Genomic DNA, 25,918 nt, shown 5'->3' with positions numbered 1-25,918 from the left:
TGCACCAACCGTGATATATACAGCATCACTTTTATGGCTTCCAGGAGACATCAATTCCTGCTAATGAAATGTTTATTTAAAATTAAATATTCTTTACTTAAATTAATAGCCTAGTAAAGTATAAATACTTAATGGCATTTACAATATATATATTTATATATAAAAAAAGTGAATTTTACATTGCTGGCACTCAGCATCGTATTTACAAAATAAAAATATCCTGATGTTTCAAACAAGTTTTGAGAAATCTCTGAAATCAAGAGCTGCCACTACCTAAAATGTAAAATCTTCTGCTTTTGTCTGAGAAAATTACATAGCAAAACACAGAAGCTGATTTTTGCCTTCTTACTTAATACATCAGCCACCAATGAAATACAATATTTATTGTCAATCCTGCAGCTACTGTTATAGAACCTTTCACTCTTTACTACAGCTAAAAAAAAAATAAACCCAAAAACCAAACAAACCAGGAACTGTGAACTATGAAGGGAAATGTGAGATCATTTTCTTATTGTTATCCAGAAAGACATAGAATAGATATGGAAACCCATCTTTGACTTTTTCCAGATGGCCATGGAACTCTGTCAGCATTCCAGCCTTTGTTTTATATGGATATGGATTCTGTGAACTTCCTTGCTCAGCTTTTCCTTTTTATCATATATATATGAGACAATGTTAACAATGTTTCAGTGGGGATATGAAAAGTCATAAAAACAGTCTCAAAATTCATGTGTCATAGGTGTTGTGCAATCTAACTTGTGGAAAGGCTGTTGAGAGAACAGGATTGTAATGAACAGGTGATATTTCACTCTCAAGGCAATGCAGTTTCATGAGCTGAAATTTATTTTGGTTCAAAGCCTTCATAAAATTATGATCTGATGAGAGTACAGTAGGAGAAGAGGGGTCCAGTCCAGCATGGCTGTAGAACTGCTACACCAGGCAGAACCATGTCTCACGTCTATATGTCAGCATGACAAACCTGATCTCTGCCAATTCCCAAAAGTTTTCATTTAAAAGCCGCATTAAAAAAAAATTAATGGCACTTACAAGTACTACTGAAAATTGAAATTTTTACTTAATTCAGTACATTAGCTAAAAAATTATTTATTCCCTCCCCCAAAATCTTGATGAGGCAAAACCTGCATGAGTACCAGCCCCAGGGACTTCAGAAAAGCAAGTCCAAGTCATGGACTCTGAACATCCATATCCACCTGCTGACCTTCCCTTCTGCTGTCATGTGTCCACTCCTCCCACGTATTTCTTGAGCATCTGACCAAGAAGTGCAAGTTCAACAAATCACTCTTGCCCACTATCTCCATTCTGCAGAAGACAGTTATTTACTGTGTGACCAAACCATGTACTGTGGATATCAATACTAACATTATTTCCATTTTGATAATAAGACCCCTGGCTTTTTTTTTCTTTTTTTTTTTCCTGTTAGATCTCAAAGTATTACTCCCCTCTAATCTTGCCTGGTCTGTGCATATTTTTGGAAGCCCCCTGCTTGGAGTCAAAGAAGTTGAGCTTCAATTCTATTGACCACTAGAGCACACTTTCCTTCCTTATTGGTACTCACAACTTTCTGAACCTTGGACAATTTCATAGAATTTTATTATTGAAAAAATGGTGCTGAAATGTCCTCTTCCCCACTTAGGCAAGGTTGTTTAATTGCGTAATTCAATCAGCCTGACTCCTGAAATTGCACAGGTTGCTGTGCAGTACTAAAACTTAATAATCACAAAAAGTTCCTGCTGTAATGAATGTGGCCCCTCAAGATGAAAATGTGCATGTGTGTTTATATAAACAGAGAGAAGCTGAGCACAATCTGATAAAGGCATCTCTTGTCTCCTTCACACAGCACTGATTGTTAGTGTTTCTGCCAGTCTTGTACTTTATTCTTAGTCAAACATAAAACATCAGATAGTCAAGAATAAGGAAAACTATGTAAATATTCGTCTGTGAAATAATGAGAACTAGGAGACCAATAACTTTTACGAAGCTGCAATTGTTGCCAGCACAACAGCATCAGCTCCAATTATTTTTTATTCTTGCCATGTTTGTCTGGGATATTACAGAATCACAGATTGATAGAATCAATAAGGTTAGAAAAGACCTCTAAGATTACCAAGTCCAACCATCAGCACTACCAGCATGTTCACCACCAAACAAGTGCCATACCAATGGGTTATTTAACTCTTCCAGGGGTGGTGCTTACAGCACCAGTATGTCTTTTCGATTCCACAAGTTTCACACTGCAGCTGTGTTTAACTACCACTAGACCACCACACCCTCCAAGTGTATGTGAGATTTTTTAGGATTAAAATCTATTTTGGCACCTAAATTAAGGACTGTATTTTTAAGAGTGATGGTAATTTGCTAGACTCTACAATGGGACCTATTCTGGGTGTAATTTGAGTCTTTCGTCATGTCTACAGTGAAGGTAAGAACACGAGTTCTCTCATGAAATATTATATTATTTGCAGACAAATTTGTGGGGTCTAGAAAAAGCAGGAATTTCCTGGAACCTGCTATGTAGCCAACTGTGGCATCACCAACAAACCACATGGACACAATCCCATGACGAGATCAAAGTCTGCTGGCTCTAAAGGATGAGTTAAAAATCATCCTTTTGCATTTCAACATTCTGAATTTGTGTGCCAAAAAGAATTTTTGTGCCACTATGAAAAACAATTTGCTATTTATTTTTTGACCATAGTGACAGTAGGTAAGGTGATATATGAACAAAAGAACTTAATATGCTATCAGTTCTTATCACTGTGTCCTTTGTACAGGGGGTTGGCTATCTTTTAAAATGCAGGACTATATACTTTAATATACAGTTATACCAGTATTAATGACTAATTAATGTACTCTGAACTACATTACTCTTGATTTCCTTCAGGAACTATTTCCATTCACTGTTCTACACCCCAGAAGCTTGGTAAAGCTTTTGACAGCCACTGGTTGGAGTGCATGCTTTTGAGTGTTTTACACTACTTCAGTGTGAAAACTGTGTTAAACTTGTTTACAGTTTTAAAATCTGCATTCAATGATATCTGATGACAAATGAAAATCAACTTAATTTTCTTAATCATTTGAAAGATAATGTGTTTCACTCTCCCTATTTCTAGACACATAAAAATAGGACTAAAGTTTTTTCATTAAATATTTTTCATTTACTACAGCTTTCACTGATGCTACTGGAAATCATCTAGACTTGTTTTAGTCTAGATGATGACTATTTCATCTCTGAAATCCAGTTTCTTGATGGTTTCAAACAAACCCCTAAAGAAATGTAGTATTATTAAATTCAGCAGCAAACCCAGTATATATGGATTCATGTATGTATATGTTAAAGAGCTAGATATCAGAAAAAATGCAAGAGTTGAAATGAAACAAAAGAGGGGGATGTTTATGACTTTGGAAATCAAGTCAAACTTTCAAAATTCAGAGTTCTCCTCCTTCCAGAGATGTAAAGGATACTTTTTCACCCTTTGTGAGTATCACAGAATTGTTCTTAGTTCTTTTGTTCTTTGTTAAGAATAAGCATTGACAGATGTGCTGCAGATTGTTTATGCAAAAGGTGCAAGGTACAGCACTTTTTGGCATCCTGTGTGGTTACTGATTTAGACTTGTATATCTGGCAGAACTTGGAAGGAATTTTGAGACAGACTTTCCTTTTGGAAGTAAACTCAAAGCATGCAAGTTCCAATTGTATTTGACCCAGGTTTAGGACTGTGTTGTAACACACTGATGCAGGAGAGCCCACCAAAGCATTTCAAATCCAACCCCATTAAGAAAACACTTTTTTTCCTGATGGCTCCAAGCCCTATTTATGTGAGCAATGCTTTTTTCTTTGTTTTACAGGGTGATTTGCTTTACATCACAGCTTCCATGAAGGGCTCAGCAAACTCAGCTCTTTCAATTAGAGGTTAACCTCAACTCAAGACCTCATTTTTGTCCAGAGCAGCCTCTAGCCCACCCTGGCCAGGGAAGCCCACCCACTGGGGTGCTGGCCTGCCAGGGATGGTCGATCGGAGCTGCCACCCCCAGACACAACACCTCACCTGTCTTTGCAGCTGAGATGCCCAGCTGGTGGTCCAGCCAGGGCAGAGTGGCTGCGGTGAGCAGCTGTCATCATGTCAGCTCGCATTTGCTGTTTGCTTTCCAGCTGCTGACGTAAATCACCAAGAGGTGCAGAAGGGTGAAGCCTAAGGGCTCTGACCTAGTGACCAACCTCTCTCTAACTTGCAATGTGGGCCCAAGTACATGAAAAGGCTCACAGCATCATGCTAACAAATCAGGTTTTCTAAAAATACTCAACACGATTACATGATGAAGAGCAAACCTTAACCATGTAAACAGCCAAACAGAAGAGACAGATCCCCAGAAATAAAGTGAAATATTTATTCTCAGTGGAAAGTGTTTGTCTAAACAGTGTCCAACACACAAATATATAGTTTCCTACTCCCGAATAGTAATACTACAGTAAGACTCCCCAGTAAAATATTTATATTATAGTGATTTGAATGATCAACAAGGGAACATTTCAACATGGTCCCTACCCCAGCCCAGAGATGCTGGTTGCTAAAGCACTCTAGTGCTGTCCTTACATACCTCATTCTGCTACAGCCAACCACTGCCAAATGAGCCTTGATAACCTGGGTCTGAGTAAGAGTCTGACGCTGCAGACAAGTTTTTTCACTGTAATCATCAAAGCAGCCAGTTTCTGATTTTGCTGGTCTTCAAGGACTTTGCACAATATGGAAAACAGGTTTTGTAGTAACTTGGAACCTAAATGCAGTTGGCAATGTGTGCTGATAAGCTTTTCATACAAAGGTTAAATATACAACCAGGGAACAAGAAAGCGAGTCGCTACTTATGAAAATGTAGAAGCCTACTCTGCACATTTGGTTCTTAATTTACTAACAGCACTAACCCTGAGTATAAATCAACAAACAGTTACTTTCTTCTGCTTTTATTTCCTTCACACATACATTCTGCTCTCATCTCATCTATTCAAGTTTTATTGAGTGCCTTCTCCTTCACAGCTGGCCCTGATTTCTTCCTTGTGTTTGCTACTTCTGCTTCTTCCTTTAAGAAGACAGAGGGAGACAGAAAACAGCTGCTCTATCTCTCCTACAAGCAGCCCTAAAACAAGCTGCCAGTGATGGTCACACTTCTATTCCATTACCCTGCAGTCATCCTAGCTACAACTGGGACGCTACAAAGAGAACTGTCCCAGTTTGCATCACAGCATCAGCGGGTACACTGGGTCCTTCCTTTCCAAAGTCCACCAGCTTCAGAAAGAAGCTGTACAGCCCCATGGGTCACTCAGCAGTGTCCCAGGTTTTCTCTCCAATGCAATTCTGACTGTCAAAAATACAAACTGTGAGTGGCAGTGAGGAGGGTGACCTCCTACATCAGGTTGTCTTGAATGGTCGAACACGAGTGAGTGTGCCAACATCATTGCAGCAGAATAACACACATTATACAATGGAGTCATGCACCATGCCTCAAAATTACTCCCTAAAATGTTGCTCAGTTTTCACATGGCAGCCTGTGAGTCCAGAAATAAAGACTCCACAAGTACAATGAACTAAACTGTTAAGTAGTAACACCCAGCAGGAAATTAAGCAGGACTTATCATACATGCCTAAGAAGCAATTACAGAAGCTTCTGTTTCCCCAGTCATAAATTTCCAAGCTACATAAAGCTGCATGGAAAGTGTTGAAGAAATGTTAACATCCAACGTGCACTGAATTAAATTAAATTAACTTTCATATACAGAATAAGCTATTGTTCTAAGTTTCTGTTGAGACAAAAAAAGCATGCTAACACCTTTGACTAATTGAAAGTTTCTCATTGGATGTGTTCCACATGTTAAACATTCTTGACTCTTGGAATCATTGAAGTGACAGTCAGAAATGGTCATTGGTAATACTGTACAATCACACACCTTTCTAGGACCCAATATAATGACCATATTTGTGCCACCACATCTGGATCTCACTGCAGTTTTTACAGCCAAGCATTCTTTTCATTCTCAAGCTCTTCATGACTCCATAGAGAAGTTCCTTATTATTATTCTTATATGTCTTGATTCAGACACTGCACATCACCTATGCAAGAAACAGTACATGATGAAACCACAGTGTGACAGGAAATATTATTTCCTTAAAGTCAAATCTCCTGCCTTTCTGTCATTTCCTAGGTTTTCAGATGTATTTGCCATGTGAAATAGCATATCAGCAGCTTCAGCTCTACTTCAGTCCTTGTAAGCACCACTGTTACTAATCTCTGCAGAGATTCTGAGATTTTCTGTCTCTCAGTGGAGATCTGGACAAATGGCCATTTGCTGCTTTCTAGCTCATTATTCTGCAGTGGCTGATAAGAGTGAAGAAATCATATTCTCCTGATTCTGTAAACTGTGGTATTTCCACAAGCCCCCCAGCCACCCAGCTGAATCCTGCCACAGGTTGTGGGGTACAAACAACAGAAGAGGAAAAGATTCTTCTTAGAAGAATTTACAAGTCAAAGCAGGGACTTTTTCTTTTCAATTCACATGACACTGGGCAGATGTCACCAAGAGACAGTCTTAACCTCTTTGGATAAGAAGGACAATATCCATATATTGACTTTTAATAAAGAAGTTTCTACAGTTATTTTTGATTTTTATAAAATTATATTAACCTGCATTCTGAAAACATTTTCAGCTTCTCATGTGCTCAGGCTTAACATGCTGTTAGTAATATAAACAATGAAGCTTCATATAGTTTGCTGAGTATATAAAAAAAAAGCCAAACCATAAGAAGTAACTGACTGTCCTAGCTTTGCTGGGATAGAGTTAATTTTATTCCTAGTAGCTGGTACAGTGCTGTGTTTGGGGTTTATTTTGAAAATAATGTTGATAACACACTCATGTTTTGGTTGTTGCTAAGTAGTGCTTACTCTAAATCAAGGACTTGGGAGTGTCTCATGCTCTGCCAGTGAAGCAGGTGCACAAGAAGCTGGGAGGGAGCACAGCCAGGACAGCTGACCCAAACTGACCAAAGGGATATTCCATACCCCAGACTGTCATGCCCAGCATGTAAACTGGGGAGTTGGCTGGAATGGACTGTTTGCTCTGTTTGCTGCTCAGGGACAGGCTGAGCATTGGTCACTGGGTGATGAGCCATTCTATTTTGTGTGTGTCAGTTGTGTGTCTTGAGTTGTATTTTTTCTTTTTTTTTCAGTAAAATTAGTAGAACCAGCAATAGTAGTAGTAGTTTACTTTCTTTAAATTATTAAACTGTTCTTACCTCAACCCCTGAGCTTTGAGCTTTTCCTTACCTTTTTCTGCTAATTCTCCTCCCCTTCCCACTGGGAAGAAGGGAGAGCAAGCAGCTATGTGGTACTTATTTGCCATCTGAGGTTAAATCACAACACTCACTTTTCATAAAACCTGAACAAATAGACTTTCCAGGCAACTGGCTGTCTGTACTGATTTAACAATTAATAAACTTTGTAGTTCAGGACTTCAAAAATATGTAGGCATCTAAATTCCATTAAAAATAGACTTTTATATAATGGAATTTAGTATTATCAGTCTTGCTGGACAGCATGAATAACCTGTATAATCTCTTATAATAAAATATTGATTTAAAATTTGTTTTTCCCACTGAGGCACCACTCACCACTCTGGAACTCATCTAGCTAGAAGTCTGGACTAAATTTATGCCATATTGGCTGTCATAGACATCACAGGCTCAGACAACTTTGAGTTTAAAAATATATAACCTCTCAATGAAAGGTTACTCTGATTCTTCTGCAGTGCTACAGCTGGTTGTTTCATCCTATAATAGTTGTGCTAAAGTGGATGTTCCACAGTTCTTGAAACAAGAGCTCATTTCTGAACCTTCTTCTCTTGTCACTTGTACAGAAACCACGCAAGTACAATCTGATGACTTCTGTGATAACAGAATGAACTGTTTCTTAGATGTTTAAAGGCATTGTTTTTTGCTCAGATTTTGGCCAAGATTAAAATTGTTTAGATGACACACAAAAACACAATTAAAATGTAGATGTTCTGCAAGACAAGGCCCAACTTTTTTGGAAAAAAAATTGAAATATAGATTTCACTGAGCAAAAACTAAAGAGTATGATGCACATACAATTGAGGTCACTGAAAATCTCAAATTTGCAGTTAAAACAGTTGTTTGGAAAGCACCTTAAGCATTTGCCTGGTTGAGATCTGGATGTGTTTGTTAGGGAAGAATGAGCTATATTTCCTGGAGTGTAAGTGCTTGAACACTCTTTAATAAAGATAACTGTTAGCTTTTATTTTGGTAAGCAAAACCATTGGAGAGGACATAATGACTTTTTTAGTATAAAGATTCTTACTTTGCTATGACTTCTGCTCAGAAGCTTCTTAGAATAAACTTACTAGTTTTCTTAACACCATTTAGATTAATTTCATTTCATATGAAGCAATATTATCTAAAATAAAATTGCCAAAATGACAATGACAACTAATAGGAAATTATCAGAATATTTTTTCATAAAATAATATTTCAAAATTCCAATATCTTCAAAATATGTGTTTTCAAGGCAGTCTCCCATGAAGTGATGTGTCAAAAGAGCCAGAAAGGGGCCATGAGATACATTCAGACCTCAGAGAGGAGTTAGGCCAATACGTCATGGTATTTGAAAGACTGGCATTCATCTACCTTTGAAATAGAAATATGAAACCCTCTATGAAATATTTTAAACTTTTTTCCCTTTATGAACAAAAGCAGTGTCTTTATTTCCAGTGAGTTAATTAATCCAGCAATAAATAACAACCTTTACCAAACCAGTACTTTACAAAATCAGTACAACCTTAGAAGTATACTTAGGAGGTTATAAAAGGCATGAAATCTCACCAGGTATATAGGAAAGAGTAATTATTCATTCCTATGAAAGGTCAACTTCAGTCCTCAGGCTGAGCTTTCAATAAATGGTGAGACATAATTTATTTGTACTGGGTATTACTGCTTCCTAATATAACAAAATACCTCAGGGACATGTTGGTAGTAATGCAAACACAGGATGGTCTTTTAAGCCAAGAAATAATTTCAAAATTTATCTAAAGCAGAAAGTTATTATGATTCCACAATGGTGGCATGCATTTGTTTGACATTCACCATGGCATACCAGAGACAGAGAATTATCTGATTTTAGTTCTCATGATCTAACAGAGAAGCTATTTGGGCAACTTGGTGCTTTAAATCTATTCTCCCCTTTTCTACATATAACCATTTTGTAAATAAAGCACTCAAAGTAGGCACAATAAACAAAGATTCATAGAAAGTCTATAGAAGGATTTCAAGGTACCTATTAAAATTCCATCAGTTCATTTATGTGATGTATAAGAAAAATATCCAGAAATATCTTAAAGCTTTTTTTTGTATTCTTACAAGTACTGACTACAAACTTAATTACTGAGTAGTTGAAGTAGTCTAAGTTGCATTTCTCATGAACAAAAATACTGTTCCAGAGAATAAGCATTTCAGTAAATTCATTCACATAAGTCAAGATCAAGGGATGATAGAGGAGCACAAAATAAGAAATGGATGTACATCACCACAATTATGGGAAAAGGAAACCACTTCTTTTAAAGGCTGACTAAACTCAAGAAGGTACAGTGTGTATACTTAGAGAGTATTATTATAAGGAATAATTGCACTAATTTATTGAAAACAAACTTTAAAATTAATGTTATGGAAAACACTCCTGCTAGTGGTATTGCTATTTTTGAAGATCTTTAGAACTAGTCCTAGGAAGAACCATAGTGTGCATACTGGACAATGCAACAATTACCTTGTGGTCTAATCTGCAACTCCTGCCTAATGGATTCTACACTCAAAAGATGTTACCTAATCTAATAACCAGAATTTTATTCCATCAGAAATACAAACTTAATAATGAAATTCTATTACTGCATGAATACTGCTATATTTCAAAATCATGCTATTATATGGAGATATCAGTGAAATAAGCTTAATTATGTAGCTCTTGATGGCTTAAGATTAGCCCAGCTCACCCCTTCTGTATTAGTTCTTTTCCTTTCTATATCTGGGAGGTATTCAATGTTAGCTCCACAAACTGAAGTTGTGGCTGACCAGAAAACTTTCATTAAGCTAAATAAAGACTACTAACAAAATTTTATTAGTGCTAGGCAATAGCCACAAGGCTCTTAAGAAACACGAACCTTCTGTTGGCCAAACATTTTTAAATACCACCATCAACACGCCAACATCCTTTAGAGAACACTGTATCATTTTGTAGCCATCCTGAAAGAGATGGTATATGAACCCTAAAAGAGAAATGGGATGAAAAAGATAACAAAGCAAAGTTATGTATTTCAGGAATTATCCGAACCCTAAAAGAGAAATGGGATGAAAAAGATAAAAAAGCAAAGAGTTATGTATTTCAGGAATTATCTGGAACTGATTTTGAATTACATAAGTCCAGAATAATACCAGAATGTTTTGAACCGGAAATTCTATATGTCTGGTTTGTGTTTGCAGATGGGCTCAAGTAAAACTGCTTCTAGATAGAAAAGATGAAAGGATGGTTGTTCTTCACTTCCAAAATGAATCTATGACTGTATAAGGTTTAAGAGGTCATAGTCTTTATCACATCTCTAATTTAAACATTTTTCAAGTGTTTCTGTTACCAAAATGAAAATATTATCATATGTTTTTATACAGCAGTGTGAAAAGAAAAACTAAAACCAGAAAATGATCTTTTGATTCGGAAAATTGGCATTTGAAAATACTGAGACAAACTAACCTAGAGCATTTGCAGACAGTATTATCCTGCCCTCTCACCTATTTCTGAAATTGCCAGGATTTAGATTAACTACAAAAAGATCTCTGCAAGACATCTTGTCCCAAACAGCACCTCCTACTTCAATTATTGTTGATATCAAACTTCCTAATGGTGTATTCAACTCCTGCATCCAGATCAGTGATAAATACTTTGAAAACAGGACTGGCCCTAGAGTTGAGCCCTGAGGGTCCTGCAGCCCCATTCACCACAACCCTTCAAGTGCTGCCCTTCAGCCAGTTCAATCAAGCACATCTTGAATCTACTGAACAATTTTTTTCCAGGAGGACAGTAACAAAAGCCTTACTAAAATACAGGAAAAATGCATCTACCGCCTTCCCTTCATCCACTGGGCAGATGATTTTACTATAGGAAGGTATCAAATTAGGTAAACAGGAGTTTCCCTTTGTGAACCTGTGTTGACTGTCTGATGACTGCATTGTCTTTTAAATGCCTTCAAGTAGTACCTAATATGAACTTTTTTATACCTTTTTCAGGAACTGAGGTTAGAATAACAGGTCTATGGATTCCTGAACCTTCCTTCATGTCATCTTTATAAACTGGAATAACACTGTCTGTCTTCCAGTCAGTGAGGACCTCCCCAGACTCCCATGACCTTTGGCAGACAATTAAGAGGGGACCTGCCACAGCATCCACTAGCTCCTTTTATGGCTTTATTTACTTAAACTTGAGGACATACTACAATTCCAGAAAAATCAAAACAAATACTAAAGGAAAACCAAAAATTTATTTATCCAAAACCCCTTAAAGGTGTTATTGCAGAAGGTCCCTATCAAAGAAGCCACTACCAAACAAGGAGATAGAACAGTCTTGATAAATAAAACTTTCTGGAAAAAAACCTGGCATACATCAACTTCCATTATATTGTAAGAATACTCACCTACATAAACATGGGATTGAAAAAAATGGTCTGTTTTCAAGAAAAGGATTTGTGGGTTTCAGTGAATTACAAATAAAAAGTGAGAGATCATTACAAAAAGTACCACACAGTAATTCATAAATAGGAAGTATGACTTGCATACACTTGGGTAATTGTTATATTTCAGTATATGCTACTGAATTCTCAGCTGCCTGGCTTTGGACACTGAACTTCAAGAAATGCCTGAAAAACTAGGAGAAAGCAGAAGTAGACCAACAACAACAACAACGATATTCTCCTTCCTAGAAAATGCGATGCATGAAGAAAGTTTGAAGGGGCTGAGGTTGTGAAAATAGAAGAGAATGACAGAAAAGAGTACATATGACAAATATGACTGCAGCCTTCAAATACAAAATGGGTAACCGTAAAGACTAATGGAAAGTTTTTCTTCATTTCCACATCAGGCTGAAGGATGAAGACAGGATATTTTGACTAATGGAAGAAAAATTTCCTAATGATAAGCATCAGAAAAGACCGTAGCTGTAAAAAAATGTTTTATTAATAGTGGATCTGGGTCTGGCTGGAGAAACAGAACACATCAGTCTTCCAGTCTACACTTCTGAACTTCTTATTGAGCAAAAAGAGTTGGATAAACATTAACAGCAAGTCTAAAATGCAGAGATCTTAACACTGTGAAGATGCCACGGGTGAAGTGCTGTCATTTCTCCAGCCATGGCTTAGCCCACATCTGCAGTCAGTTTTGTACAGCATTCCTCATATGGCTGGGGAGCAGGAAACCAGTGGGGCTCTGTCACCAAATTGCTACAAGCAAAAGTACTACCAAGGTGCTTTCTGGAGAAGGAATTCTGTTCTCTCCTCATCCCCACAGGAACATCTAAGTTCTGGTGTCATTAAATGACAATAATTGACCTTATTCCCTGACCTAGGAAATGCTTTGCCCTTTTCTAGCCCCTATATTTACAACAGTCTTTAACTTCTCCTTCAGCACCTTGGGGGTCCAGCAATGCCAGTATCAGATTGCCCTTTTTTATTGGCTTCACCTGGATCTCACCAACTCTAAAGCAAACAAAATGGTGCCAGTTTACTCATTATTCAGGCACTGAAATTCAACAGCTGAATATTTCATTTTGCTAAACAGTTTAAAAATTCTTGGAACAACTTTGGTCAACCAACTTCTTTCCCAAACAACTTGGGCATAGTTTGGGTGTTCCTCTGGGACAAATAACATTCCCAACAGGCAACTTCAAACCACCCTTTGCAGTCAGGAGGCAAAAAGAGCTTAATGGTGAGTGTTTGGGAATGTCATGACAAGTGGCCCTGGTGTCAGAGAGCAGTCTGATAACATTTAGTGCACTCCTACAGCTACACCCACTGCTCTGTGAGGCCCCAAGTAAGAGTTCATTACTAATGGCAGCTGAACGAGAAGCTGCTACACTCAACAAATGTGAATAAATAGTAAAAAAAGGTAGATTTCATCTTAAAGAGTGGACTCTTCAGGATGAAATAATTATTTTAATTTCCACTGCAGAACCCGGTTCCCACCACAAAAGGAGGAAAAAGCCAGCGGTTGCAACTCTGTCTTGGAACTCTTTACTCATACAAACAGTGTCTACATGATGCAATTCCTCCAATCTAAGTAAAAATTATGTCTTTATAGTCATAAGAAGATTAAACACATATGGAACACAATTAATCCAGCTCGCTCAGTGAATTATATACATTTTTGAAAAAAAAAAAGGAAGTATGTTTTTAGACTCTGAAGGCCTGATTGGAGCCAACAGAGCCCAAGATATTCCAGGTGAAACTGGAGTTTCATGAACACAATTATGCCTTTTACTTTAGGAAATGGTTTAAGCTGAAGGTGAAATGGTTATGCTCACTTCAAGCTTTCTTAGGATTTTATTATTTAAGTCAAATCCTTTACATCACGTAAGGTTTCTTGTGTTGAATTGTAGTACAGCTGTTTACTCAAGTGGCAGCAGCATACCTTGTGATAAATTAAATGGACATTTATCAAAGGTAAAGTTGACAGACTTAAATGTTAAATATAAGCATGGTAAGACAAGTACAAATAGTTTCTACCAGGAGGTTACATATATAAATCACAGGATAGATATTTTAATTAACTTCTGCACAATAAAGAATGTTTGCTTTCTGAAGTATTGAACAACATTTCCTGAGAGAGGGAGATACAAAATGTCATGCAATATATTTTAAGTAGAGCTTACACATAAATGAAAAATTGAAAATCCTTCCTCCTATACAACACAGGCAAGAAAGAGACAAATACTGTTTAGAAATATACGTTTTGGAATCAATATTTAAAGTTAAATTAAATGAAAAACTAAAGAGAGAGATGCCAGAGAGGGGCATAATAGATGGGTAAAGGGAAGTTTGTTACTTTATTTCATTTTACTCCTAATTCACTGAATTATTATCTAATGACAGAAATGAGTGGTTTCCTCAGGTTCTGAGATGATTCTGAGAAAGTCTAAAAGACTAAGTCATAACAACAGTCAGTGGTAAATTCAAAGAAAATGCATCTCTGGTGGGAAAAAACCAGTTTTATATATATACACATTTAATAGTTATATAAACATTTATTTTGTTTCTTAAGCACTTCTAGTCTTCCTACCTTACTAACAGTAATTTTTAAGGTAAAAGCCTGGAAAACAAGAGCAAGCAAACCCACAGGAGTACAAACCTAAGTGCCTTCTTATCAGCTTTCAAACTACTGAAGCATTTGGACATTTAAAATGCTAATAAAATCAAAAATGTTTTACTCACAGTTAAAACCAGGTTCAATAGTTTTTGCAGCTTCAAGACTGTTTATTGTAATCTGAAAGATGATGTGCAGCAGCAGAAATGATAGACTGGTGAAACACAGAGACTTCAATAATCGTCCTGTATGCCCTAAAAAACAAAAGACACATACATATAATAGGTGAATTGCTGAACATTGTTTAAAGGTTTTCAGTATAAAAACATAAAAATATCCTGACCAAGAATATTTCTACTAGTCAGTTCCACATTATCATGATTGTCCCCTATGGTCAACGTTATAGTAAAAATCACACTTTAATTATAGTTTATTTGAGTACTCTTTAATCACAAACCACTATGACTGCTATTGCCAAATTTTTCCTTTTATTTTTTTAATTAAAGAAAAAAGGTTTTTTAAGTCTCCAAAGATCAAGTTTACATGAATAAAAAAATAACAACATCACAATGCTTACCAATACATTACCTGATACTTAGACAAAACATGATACTTCTACTTTCGAGAACATAAAAGAGCCTGTTATTCTTATTACTCTTTACAAAATTATTACATGGCAGAGGGCATAACAAGACACAAACCTCAGTTTGGCTCAGGAGTATAGACATACTTCCAATGAATGCTTTGCTTTGTGCCAACTGCCCTCTTCCTTCAGAAGTTTAAACATAATTTTCAGTACACACTGAAGAACCCTGTGCCAGACACATTTGGTCATAGTTCCTCTGTGATTTACTGGATGTCTATTCAAAAGCCAACAGAAGATGTTTGATGAAGATTTAGAAATGCCTTATAAATCCTCTAGGAAACACTCAGCTTAATCACAGGCAGCCAAAATTGCAAGGTATGAATAAATAAAGTAAACCATCAGTATTTCAGGAAATATGCATCTTCAAGACAAAATTGAATTGCTGATAAAAGACAACATTAAATATCACCCTACCTGACCTATCTGCAGTAACAGTTCTACTTCTAAAGCTTTTTATACCTAGATTTTATACCACCCACTTCATGCATTTGAGGTTAATTTTTTAGTTTACAAATTAAAAAACAGCACTACTGAAATTCTTATTCAAGGCTGTAAACAAAGGCAAGGCTTTGGAGGGCAGAACTAGCAGAATATACCTAGGAAATGCTCACTCTACATGAATCCAGTTTTGTTCATACTTATTCTGGAAACAACTGTTATGAGCAATTACTAGATAGAAGATGATGGTTCATGTTCTATATCTAGCCAATAAACCAGAATTTTAGATTTTTTTTATAGTTCAATCATAGGTCATCAGTGGCCTAAACAGTTGTTTATAAAGCAAAGAATGAGATAAGCATGATTCAACAATTTTAGAAAGTAATAGAATATCTCCCTCCATCAGACTCCAAATTTTTGTCATAACACTATCCTGAGTGCAGATTTTGAATATCAACTGCCTGTAATAAACTTCCCTGTTCTTTTTTTAAATATTGTAAATAATTTTTACAAAAATAATTAAAATTGTATGAATGAGCTCATGTATGAATTTTCTGCAGTCCAAAAAGGAAGATACATTTGCTAGATACACGCTTTGTAGGATCTATTCACTTTTGTCACCAGAGCTCACACAGAAAGGAGAGAACCTGGGTGCCAGAGCATTACATCAAAAAGACTGGAAATTAAAATCTTTGGGCCACTTTTTGTCCTTATTCTTTTGCAGAAGCTGGCCTGGTGTCCTGTCTTAGGACAACAATTTCCAAGCACTATAAAAGCAGAAACAATAAAATAGGTAATATTTTCAAAAGCTTTAGAAGAACAAATATATGAGAAGCTACATATTATTAGACAATTTGTTCGATATGATGTCATATGTAAAGTAATCCAAGGACTGCTGTATTTTACAATTCTTCTGCAAGCTTCAATACTTGATTCTTCGCTCTTTCATTACCAGATCCCAGGCTTATGGTATTAGGAGCACCACACACTCAGAATACAACTAAACATAACTAAAAAAACCTGTCTCAAAGCTGGAGAAAGACAGTTTGACAATACAAATTTTGTGAACTTTAAAAATGTCCAAATGTACAGATTTCAAAGACAGTCTGGTGATTTACGAAGCTCTAAGTTACAAACTCTCCTCAGTGCTTGGGAGTTAATAGGTATCAAGCAATAGATTTTGCATGTGGAAGTGGATTTGAAATTTTTTGATAGAATGGTCTGAGTCAGCATCCAAAAGAGAAAAAATGCAATACAATTAGTCAATGCACATTCAATTCCCAAACTGTCAGGTCTATTTTTCAGTGTTTCTGTATCACTCCAAAATATATCTCAGTTTTAGACTTCACTTCTTACAAGTTTGAAAACAAATATCTTTGAATTTAAATTGAGCAAACAATTTCTTTAAAAAAGCTCTTTTACAGCTGTCATCCTTCTAAGAATTGTAAAAAACCTGAAAATATATTTCTTCAAATGCTGAAATGTTGAAAAAAGATCTCCTTCTGCACAAAGCCAGGAAAAAATGTAAAGGACTATTAACACTCAGGATAATAAATAGTCTCTCAGTGTACTGGTAAACATGGCAGGATAAACACACATCTGGAAGTCAGGAAAGCATGTTCAGAGCAGGTTACAGCATTCCTCAAGAGCTACTCCCTGCATGGCCATCAGTGGGACTGGACCACCATCAGATTCTACTGAGCAGGAGCACTTTGCTTGCACCACATTCATCTGTGCCAGCAGAAACGAGAAACTGGAAACTAGAAGTATTTGGAGAAAAGTAAGAAATATTATGACCCGGATTTCAAAAGTTTGGAGCTACATCAACAGCTTGGGAGAAATGGGAGTGCTAAAATAAGTGAATTACTGAATACGTAATTTATGTTGAGGAAGAAGAAGTGACAGATTTGGAAAAGGGATGAGTTTCAATTCATAGCAGGGTTTGGGTAAACCCACTTAACTATGTTTTTACTTACATTTTTCTCTTTCTACTGGAAACTTGGTTCTAAATGGCACAAAGGAAAAATTAACCATATGCATACAGAAATGAGATGGTGAGAAAAGAAACAGCTGAAATAAAACAGAGGTTCTTACAATGAGGAAGAAAGATTTTTTTTACTTCCTTATATTTTTTAAAATTCTAATTCACTCAAAATTTTAAAATTCCTTTGCTAAAACATACCTCAACGTCTCAGTTGCCCTAATGTAGAAATCCTTGGGGACATGAATGGATGCTGAACATCCCACAGAGAAGGAGATATATATTATTCAGAAAGCTATGTAGATGGAACAGATGTGCAAGAGAACATTGCCCCAGCTGATATCAGAATTCACTATATCAATTTCTTCATTTCGGTCCTAAATGTATAGGCTTCTGTATGTCCAACAAGACTAAAAAAAAAAGAAAAATCTCATGGCAAAACACCTTGGTTTGGAACTTGAGCACTTGGTTCTGATTTCACTCCAACAACTCCTGAAAACTATGGAGGATAGAAAGGAGAGAGAACATTTGTCTCAGAACTGGGCTGAAGAACTGAAAAAAGTGGGCTTGCTTTCACATGTCACTGCAGGTGTCATTTGTAATGGCACCCAGTGGGACCAGAGCCTGGCATGTAGCTCTAGAAATGTACCCCAGCACGTCTCAAATCTCCTGGCAAAGGGCTTTCTCCCCTCTGATCAAGCCTGCAGGAAGCCAGACAGGATGTGAAGGCTTCATTACCCTCTTTCTCTTCAGCCCAGATGCAACATTAAACTGGACTCAAGAGGGCCAAAAGCTTTTCACACGTGGAAGAGGAATCAATTTCTTATTTTTCAAAGGTAATCCAGCCAAGAGCTGGATTAGTAATGGCATGTCCCCCCCAGCCACAGGCATGTAACCTCAGTACAACTATTTGAATGTGTTCTAATTGGACTTCTGCCTCCAACACACACGCACCTCTTCACACTGTGACTGACAAACACAAGGTTGGAGCTGGCTACCCACATTGTTCCCAGAAACAATGACAAATTCTTGTACATTCATGTCTAGACCTGGTAGTCCTCCAACCTTTTTTGCTGCCCTCTTCCCTAAAACAGCAAGAGCATGTGAGTATTTTTTTGTACACCTGGAACTTGCTCAGAGCTTCCACCACAAGGATGTGCTAATGGGACATGGAATAACTGAATGGCCAATTGTCACTGAGATCTGCCTAAAAATCACATATTAGCTCTTATATGGCCGTGAGTCTTAGGCTATTACAGAGGATATGGTATGATTGCTATGATATGACATATGATTGATATGATATGGCATCATATCATATCATATGGCAGTTGTTTGCAATGTGCATTTTCATTTCATACTGCTGGCTTTTTTCTCATTCTGATCTATTTAGGGGGCATGACAAAGAATTTGTTGCATCTCTAAGAAAGTGAAGAAAACTGCTGAAAATTTATCTTGATTTTTTTTAATAAACAGTACTATGCATCTCTATTTAAAGCTGGTAAGTTCAAAGGGTCTGTATCCATTTGAATGCTGTAATGTTATCAGAAAAGGGAGAATAGAGGAGGGAAAAAATGGAATTTAAAAATTAATTTAAGACTGTTTACTATGTCAGCAGTGTAATTCCATCATCATAATCATATATATGCTCCATAGCTTCACTTAAACAGCAGATGTAAGTGTTTGGGTGTCTTATTTGAACATTTTATTACTTTACACAGGTTTGTGGGTTTTTTTTTTAATGCAACCTTAATGTTGCATTTTCTGAATTTTGTTCATTTGGGGATATTTCCAATGTCTCTTTAGCCATATATTGTACTCCAAACTGTTATAACACTCTCAATTCTTCTTGAATACCTATGTTCAGGAATTTTTTTATACAACACTTTCTATTCAGATGAGAGTAGATTAAATACCAAATAAAAAGTCATTTTTCATACAATAATCTCTGATAGCACTCAGTGAGTGATAAATATTAATGTGCATTTATCTCCTGAACTAGTGACACATCACCAAATAAAAATACTCTATTACAGCCATTCAGGATTTTTTTATAAACCTCTTCATCAGTAAGTGACAATCAGAAAACTACAGAGCTCAAATGCCTGCAGTACACACAGACTGAGTCCCAAAGAATTTGTTTCAGCTCGAAACTGATCTTAACTTCTTGACTTTTGATCAGGAAACCTAACATCACCTCAGGGCCCAGCTGGAACCAGGGTCCAGAGAAAAATCTCCTGCTCCATGGTTCCAAATAGGAATCTGTCAACACCATCTGAACTGTAGACTGGGGCAGCTGGGGGTGGGAAATTAAGAAAACATTTAATTCACAATACATGCCTTTTGGAAAAATCTGGAAGTTTTAGAGTAATATGATCTGCAAGAAAAAAAAATCAAAACATCATAATTTCTCATATAAAAAAAGTCCCACCCTTGGCCAGCTCTGGTTTAAGTGTCTCCAGATACCACAACTACCATATTGACATAAATGCAAGAGTTCTGATTTGAAGTTGGTTTCTGCCAAAGGTCCAGAGGCAATAAAAATACAGGTGGTTCCAGACAATCATGAGGAAAATGTCATCACTAAGTTCAGCATGAACATCAACCACTTTGTCCACAAGTGTCAAACATAACTTCCCACATTTAAATTTACACATCAAGGAAAGTTTACAAGAATGAAACAAGCACTAAGGTATCCATCCTCCATTTGACAGGAAAACTTTGTATTTCAGGATGGGCAGTCAGCAACACCAAAGAATGTGGGCCAGTTCCCTTTCCTGAATTCACTGCCACTATTGCACACTGACACTTAATGCAGCAGGACACCTCCTGATGACCATGGAAGATGAAAAAAGGGTTCAATTATGAGTTGTAAACTCAGCTAAGATTTCCAGATCTTAGGGTTACATTTGCAAGGCACAAAGCAATTTAATCCTGTCCTAGAAAGCACTTAAACACATGCACATCTTTGAGCATGCGGACAGGGACTGAAGGGCTCTCAGTGCTGCATGAAAAGGTTCATAAAAAAATGCTGAGTGCTTCACTCTTAGGGTATCAATGCTTGATGTGACTCTGCTCGAAAGCACACAGCTTGCAAGTCAGTGGAAGCCAAATCCTTTTAGATGTCTCTAATGGCTAATTTTCTCTAGTTCTCCTTACAGGTAGGCACAATCTCATTGTTTTCAACTCCTCATGCACTTTTGGATGTGAGGACAGACAATGCCTTCCAGTTTCAGGTTCTGTAAGAATGACGCTAAATGTTTGCCAGTGCCAGTTCCACCTATTATTAAAGAATGTTTCCCAGATGTAAAATAGCCATTGTACTTCTATGTGCACAATTTTCAAATGCAGCTGTGCTTAGAGGTTTGGCCTCTTGAGTGCTGAAGCAATGGGATAAAGCTATCAACAATGGATAGAGGAAGGCAAACTTTTGAAAGGACTATTCTAAGAATAAAACTTGATAATGGTGTGCCTTCTACACTGCACCATTATATAGTGCAATGTCAAGTCATTGATCCACCAAGCAGAGTATCTGTGTATCAGCTCCTATTCACTAAGTCTTACATGAACACCTTAAGTAGACTCAAAAAAGATAATGCTTAAATCATCCTGAAGCTGCCAGGAATTATTTGAATGGTTTAAGAAGTGCTGCTGAAAGTGCTGCCATCCTCCCACTGCACAGTTAGCAGTACATCTATATTTAGCTTAATAGAAAATGCATTATTATTTCCCTTCCCCCCAAAGAATATCTTATATTTCAGCATCATCTTCTACCCAGAGGATGTCAACTTACCAAAATGTTAAAAGTGGGCAGACATCAGCACTGCAAAAATACAAATCCACTTGATTTACTCACTGATTTCCAGCAGCAAGACAAAAATATAGAGAAACTCATTGTCTATTCCATTGTCTTTTCTGTAGCTATCCAGACCCAAACCTCAAAATGTGTATCCATAAACAATAGCTCAAGACTTTATGCAATTATTTTAGCTTCACACATTATTTAAATGCGTGTTCAAGCAGCCACACCGAAATCTCCACCACAGAATTACAAGTTCTGGATTCAGAGTTTTCAGCAAAAGCTTTGCAATGGTTAAAAAGTTTTCTCCATGTTTTACTGAATGTACCGCTTATTCCCATGTGTAGCCAAATGTCACAGTGTACAACTGTGACCAACAGAAAAATTTTCTAATAAATTCACAAAAAAGCCATGATTCCTTAATTTCAGACAGCTCTTTGTACTATCATGTATTCATTTCCATTTCAAATTGGAATATTGCATAGATGATAGAGCTACATGAATTTGCATCAGTTTATCACAAGATATGTAATTAACTGAAAATTTTACCTTACTTTTAAAAGTAAAATAAGATACATTTTTCCAGGCTGTGTAGTTGCACACAAAATGCAGGTTCAGTTGTACTATTCATACACTAACCTGTTTCCTCACATTTCTCTTTTTGCTTCTCTCTCTTTTAAAAATACTACAGAGTTCTAAGATAGACACTTTACAGGAGTGCCAACCAGACTTGGGTAAACACAGTCAAAAATGCTATGTGTTATTAAAAAAAAATTAGAAATGAAAACATAAAAGTGCTGCATAGCATAATAAATGTCTCCTTACTCTAACTTCTTGCAGGATTTCCTGTTTTTCCTAGAAGTTTTCATGCCCAGAATTCTACTAGAACTGAGCTGTATCCTCTGCATCAATAGACAATACCATCGTTCAAGCTCCTCATAATCTCTGAGCTGCAAGTTTACACAGGCAACTTACCCATTTTCTTAACAAAATATTTTTTCAGACAAGACTCAGGACTTGACCATTCATTTTTTTCCAGATGATACTCATAAGCTTTCAAAGCAAATAACAGCTACTTGATGTCTGCTTCATAACTTGACAGGTGGCTGCACCAAGCTAAATACAGGAAATAAACACGATCTCAGATACTACGGCATATGAACTGAGAAATTTTAAGTCAGAGCAGTTCTTTCATAAGGACAGCCTCACAAGAGGATGTGAGGCTTTTAATACAGAGTTCCAGTTCCTTCCCTTGAGGAACTAGCTTCTCCATGTTCACCACTACCAGATAATATTTATTTTAAATTCAAATTAATTCAGTCATTATTGTCTATTAGAATCAGTGCTTGCAACTTAGTTTCTTCATTCCTGTATCATTGTCATAAAGAGCAGGTAATTATCCAGTAGAAAATTCCTTCAACAACAGAGAGGCCAAACAACTACCAAGCAATGGGAGATGGCAGCAGGGCATGTGCTACAGAGGTGAACCACATCTTCAAAAAAAATCTGTACTTATTAAGAGGAGGATATTTTTCTCTCTTGAATACCTACCCGCATATGCTCATTCTCTCTTGAATACCTACCCACATATGTTCATAAGCAGTAAACAAATGTGGTGTCCGTCAGAAACCACGTTAATTCAGAGCAGGGCAGAGTGAGAGAGGAAGGCTAGAAAATTATGTAAATAGGTCTGATACAATTATGGCAAACCAAACCCTAAGGCATGATGCTTTCTCAAGGGAGTGGAAGCTGTGGTATGAATTTCTACGTTCTGCAGAACTTCTCCCAGAAGCCCTAGGGGCTGCTTCAGCTCAGAAAGAAGTTCTGCAAAGAGTTAAACATCAGGATCTCTAGCACAACATAAGGGAGCTCATGACCCAGTTGAAGAGCCCCTGAGTTGAAATGCATTGGCATTTCAACTTCAACTTTCCATTCAAAAATGTTAAGCCCTCTTGTCAACATAGAGCTGATGTAACCTATGCAAGGGCATAGCAACATTCCCTCCCTTTATCAGGGAAGTAGAAAGGTGGAAAAGCAAATTACTTCTGTAAGAGATTTGGTTCTAAAAGTTTCCTGGTGTTTGAGAATATTCTGTGATACCTATATGCCACCCAGACCGTGACACTTTCTTCTCTCTGAAAAAAATAAAATTACCTTCAAAACACATGTTCCAGTGGGCAAATGGAAGAGAACCTGATAGCTTTCCATAATTTTTTTTTTCCTTTCACCAAAACTGGGTTTTTTTCTAAGAAAATTAAAATACAAACTTCCTAGGAGTCTAACTATGTTGTATATTCTGTAACATTCTGCAGAGAAAGAGGTTGCAGGAAGATTATCACAGACCAATAAATCTGACTCACATGCTTGGCAAATTGGTAAAAACTAAAACACAGCTGATAATTAGACAGTCAGGTAAGGACTATATGCACAGGAGTGTCCAGGTAGTTACCACAGAAAATTATAAGGCCTACCAGACCTTGGAAATTTTTATGGAAACCAGAGAAAATGTTTAGAAGAGAATTGTAGACAATGCAGGAAACTTAGTTTTCAATAAAATTCAGGTGAATATTTCAGAGGAACAACCTTCTGACAAAGGTTTACAGGAAACATTCTGTCATGGGAATAGAGGAAACATCATCTTGGGATGTATCAGCTTTGGCTGATGGTAACTTTGATTTATTTTTCAGTCCAGTTGCAAGAAGTCTGGGGGTACACAAGGAGCTGGAGGGGGAAACAGCCATGGCAGCTGACCTGACCTGGCCAAAGTGGCCAAACACACTGTATGGTGTCATGCTCAACATATGGAGCTGGGAGAAGAGGGATGAAGGGTTTGGAGTTGAAGTGTTTCTGCCCAAGTCACAGCTACATGTGATGGAACCCTGTTTTCCTGAGGGTGACTGAACACCTGCATGCCCATTTTAATGAATTTCTTGTTTTGCTTTGCTTGTGAACATTGCTTTTCCTTTACTGTAAAACATCTCAGCACACAAGTTTTCTCACTTTTACTCTCCTTTCTGCTCCATGCCACTGTGGGGAAGTGAGTGAGTGGCTGGGTGGGGTTTAGCTGCCTGCCAGGGTTAAACCATGAGAGCGGTCTATAAATATACATGTCATCTAGACAACAAAGAACTCAACTGTGTTTACAGAAATACTAGATCTCTTCATGAGAAGAAATCACAGCATTGCTCAACATTTCACAAAAAGCTTATACGAAGGAAGAGTGAAGCTCAGTGAAACACTGAACTCCTAAGTGACACCACTAGTGTTTTCTTTCAAATGCTATGCAAAAGCCATTCATTGGAACATCCTGCAAACCAGGCAGAGAACAACAACTACATCTGTATTATCACTATTATATCAATTCCATGTATGCATACACAACAGTTCTCCTCCCTTAATATCTCTGGTGTAAAAACATAGCTGTAATACAGTCTGTTGGGTTCTAGGTAGATCAGAGAAAGAAATTTTTCAGAAATAATCCACCACATTCAACTCAAAAATGTTACCTATGAATTTCCTTACAAGGCTACAGCTCAGGACCGTAAATGAAGCACCATATTTCCATATGAAAGTAACAGTTGTAGTTTTTGGACAATGACTGCAGAGGGAATCAAACAGTCCATTTTGACCCTACTACTCTGTTTCTCATAATGGAAAAAACTGGCCAACATTACAGTAAATCAAGCCCATGCCTGCAAGCTGACTTTCAGATAATTGTACACTTGTGTAATAAATGAACAGTGATGCTCTTCCCTCTTAGGATGGCTGGTACCATGGGCCAGGCATTTGGTGGCAACTGTCCAGATACTTCCAGGATAAAAGATAGAATCCTTACCAGGTAATGACACTATGAAATCTCAAATTGCTTCTATGAACAAAATGAATGGTTGATATTATGAAGGGAGGAAAGATAGAGTTGCACATTAATACACAAATCTTGGACGAAGAAATTTATTGACTTTTTTCATTATATAGATTTAACTACCCGAGCATAAAAGAGAGAACGTTTACCTCAACATTTTCCTGATTATTTTTAAGCAGGTAGAATAAATTCAGTTTCTGAGAAAACTAAAACTCATGAAAAGGATATAAAAAAGAGTGACGTGTCTAAATGGGAAACAAACAAGCCAGGTGTGGAACTAACTCAAAATCTGAAATATCCATCATCCTGCAGCCCACAGTGAAAACACTAGAAGCTGTGAACATAAAAGAAGCTAAGAACATCTGTATTGATACCCATACAAATGAAAAGTCCATTATCACCAAGTAATCAGCAGCAGTGTAAACAGTTGTCCAGGGTAAGCATACGAGAAGATTAATACTCCCTCCAAGTCTCTAACCTTTTTCAGATTGCTTGAACCAGATCTTTTCAGTAAACACCTCCCTTGTGAATTTCCCCAGTGCCTTTCTCAGTCATGTGAATTTCAGCACACACGATGTGTGTATTGCCACAGGTCAGTGGCTCACCCTATGAAGAACATCCTTTCGCTTCCCAGTTCTCACATTATGAGAAAAAGAGAAACTGGTCACTATCCATCCTTTTCCCATAACCCATCAAATTGTGTCTCTCAATCATATGGTCTTCCATATCCATTTTTTCTCAGCTAGAGCCCCATCATACTTAGTTGTTCCTCAGACACTGC

The 25,918-nt window shown here is 37.1% G+C and overlaps 1 protein-coding gene across 1 annotated transcript in view; it reads right to left on the bottom strand.

The window, feature by feature from the left end:
* The window catches only part of PIEZO2 (piezo type mechanosensitive ion channel component 2), a 287,457-nt gene that overhangs the window by 171,617 nt on the left and 89,922 nt on the right, over positions 1–25,918 (bottom strand). Inside the window, exon 3 of the mRNA XM_039706337.1 lies at positions 14,540–14,665. Within this exon, the coding sequence (XP_039562271.1) occupies positions 14,540–14,665 (126 nt within the window). The remainder of the gene's footprint in view (positions 1–14,539; positions 14,666–25,918) is intronic.

The sequence above is a fragment of the Passer montanus genome, unplaced genomic scaffold, assembly GCF_014805655.1.
Source record: "Passer montanus isolate IOZ18808 unplaced genomic scaffold, ASM1480565v1 scaffold19, whole genome shotgun sequence".
In the NCBI taxonomy this organism is placed as follows: Eukaryota; Metazoa; Chordata; class Aves; order Passeriformes; family Passeridae; genus Passer; species Passer montanus.
Note: the sequence above shows the minus strand (reverse complement) of the source record. Positions and strands in the feature narration are given on the sequence as shown.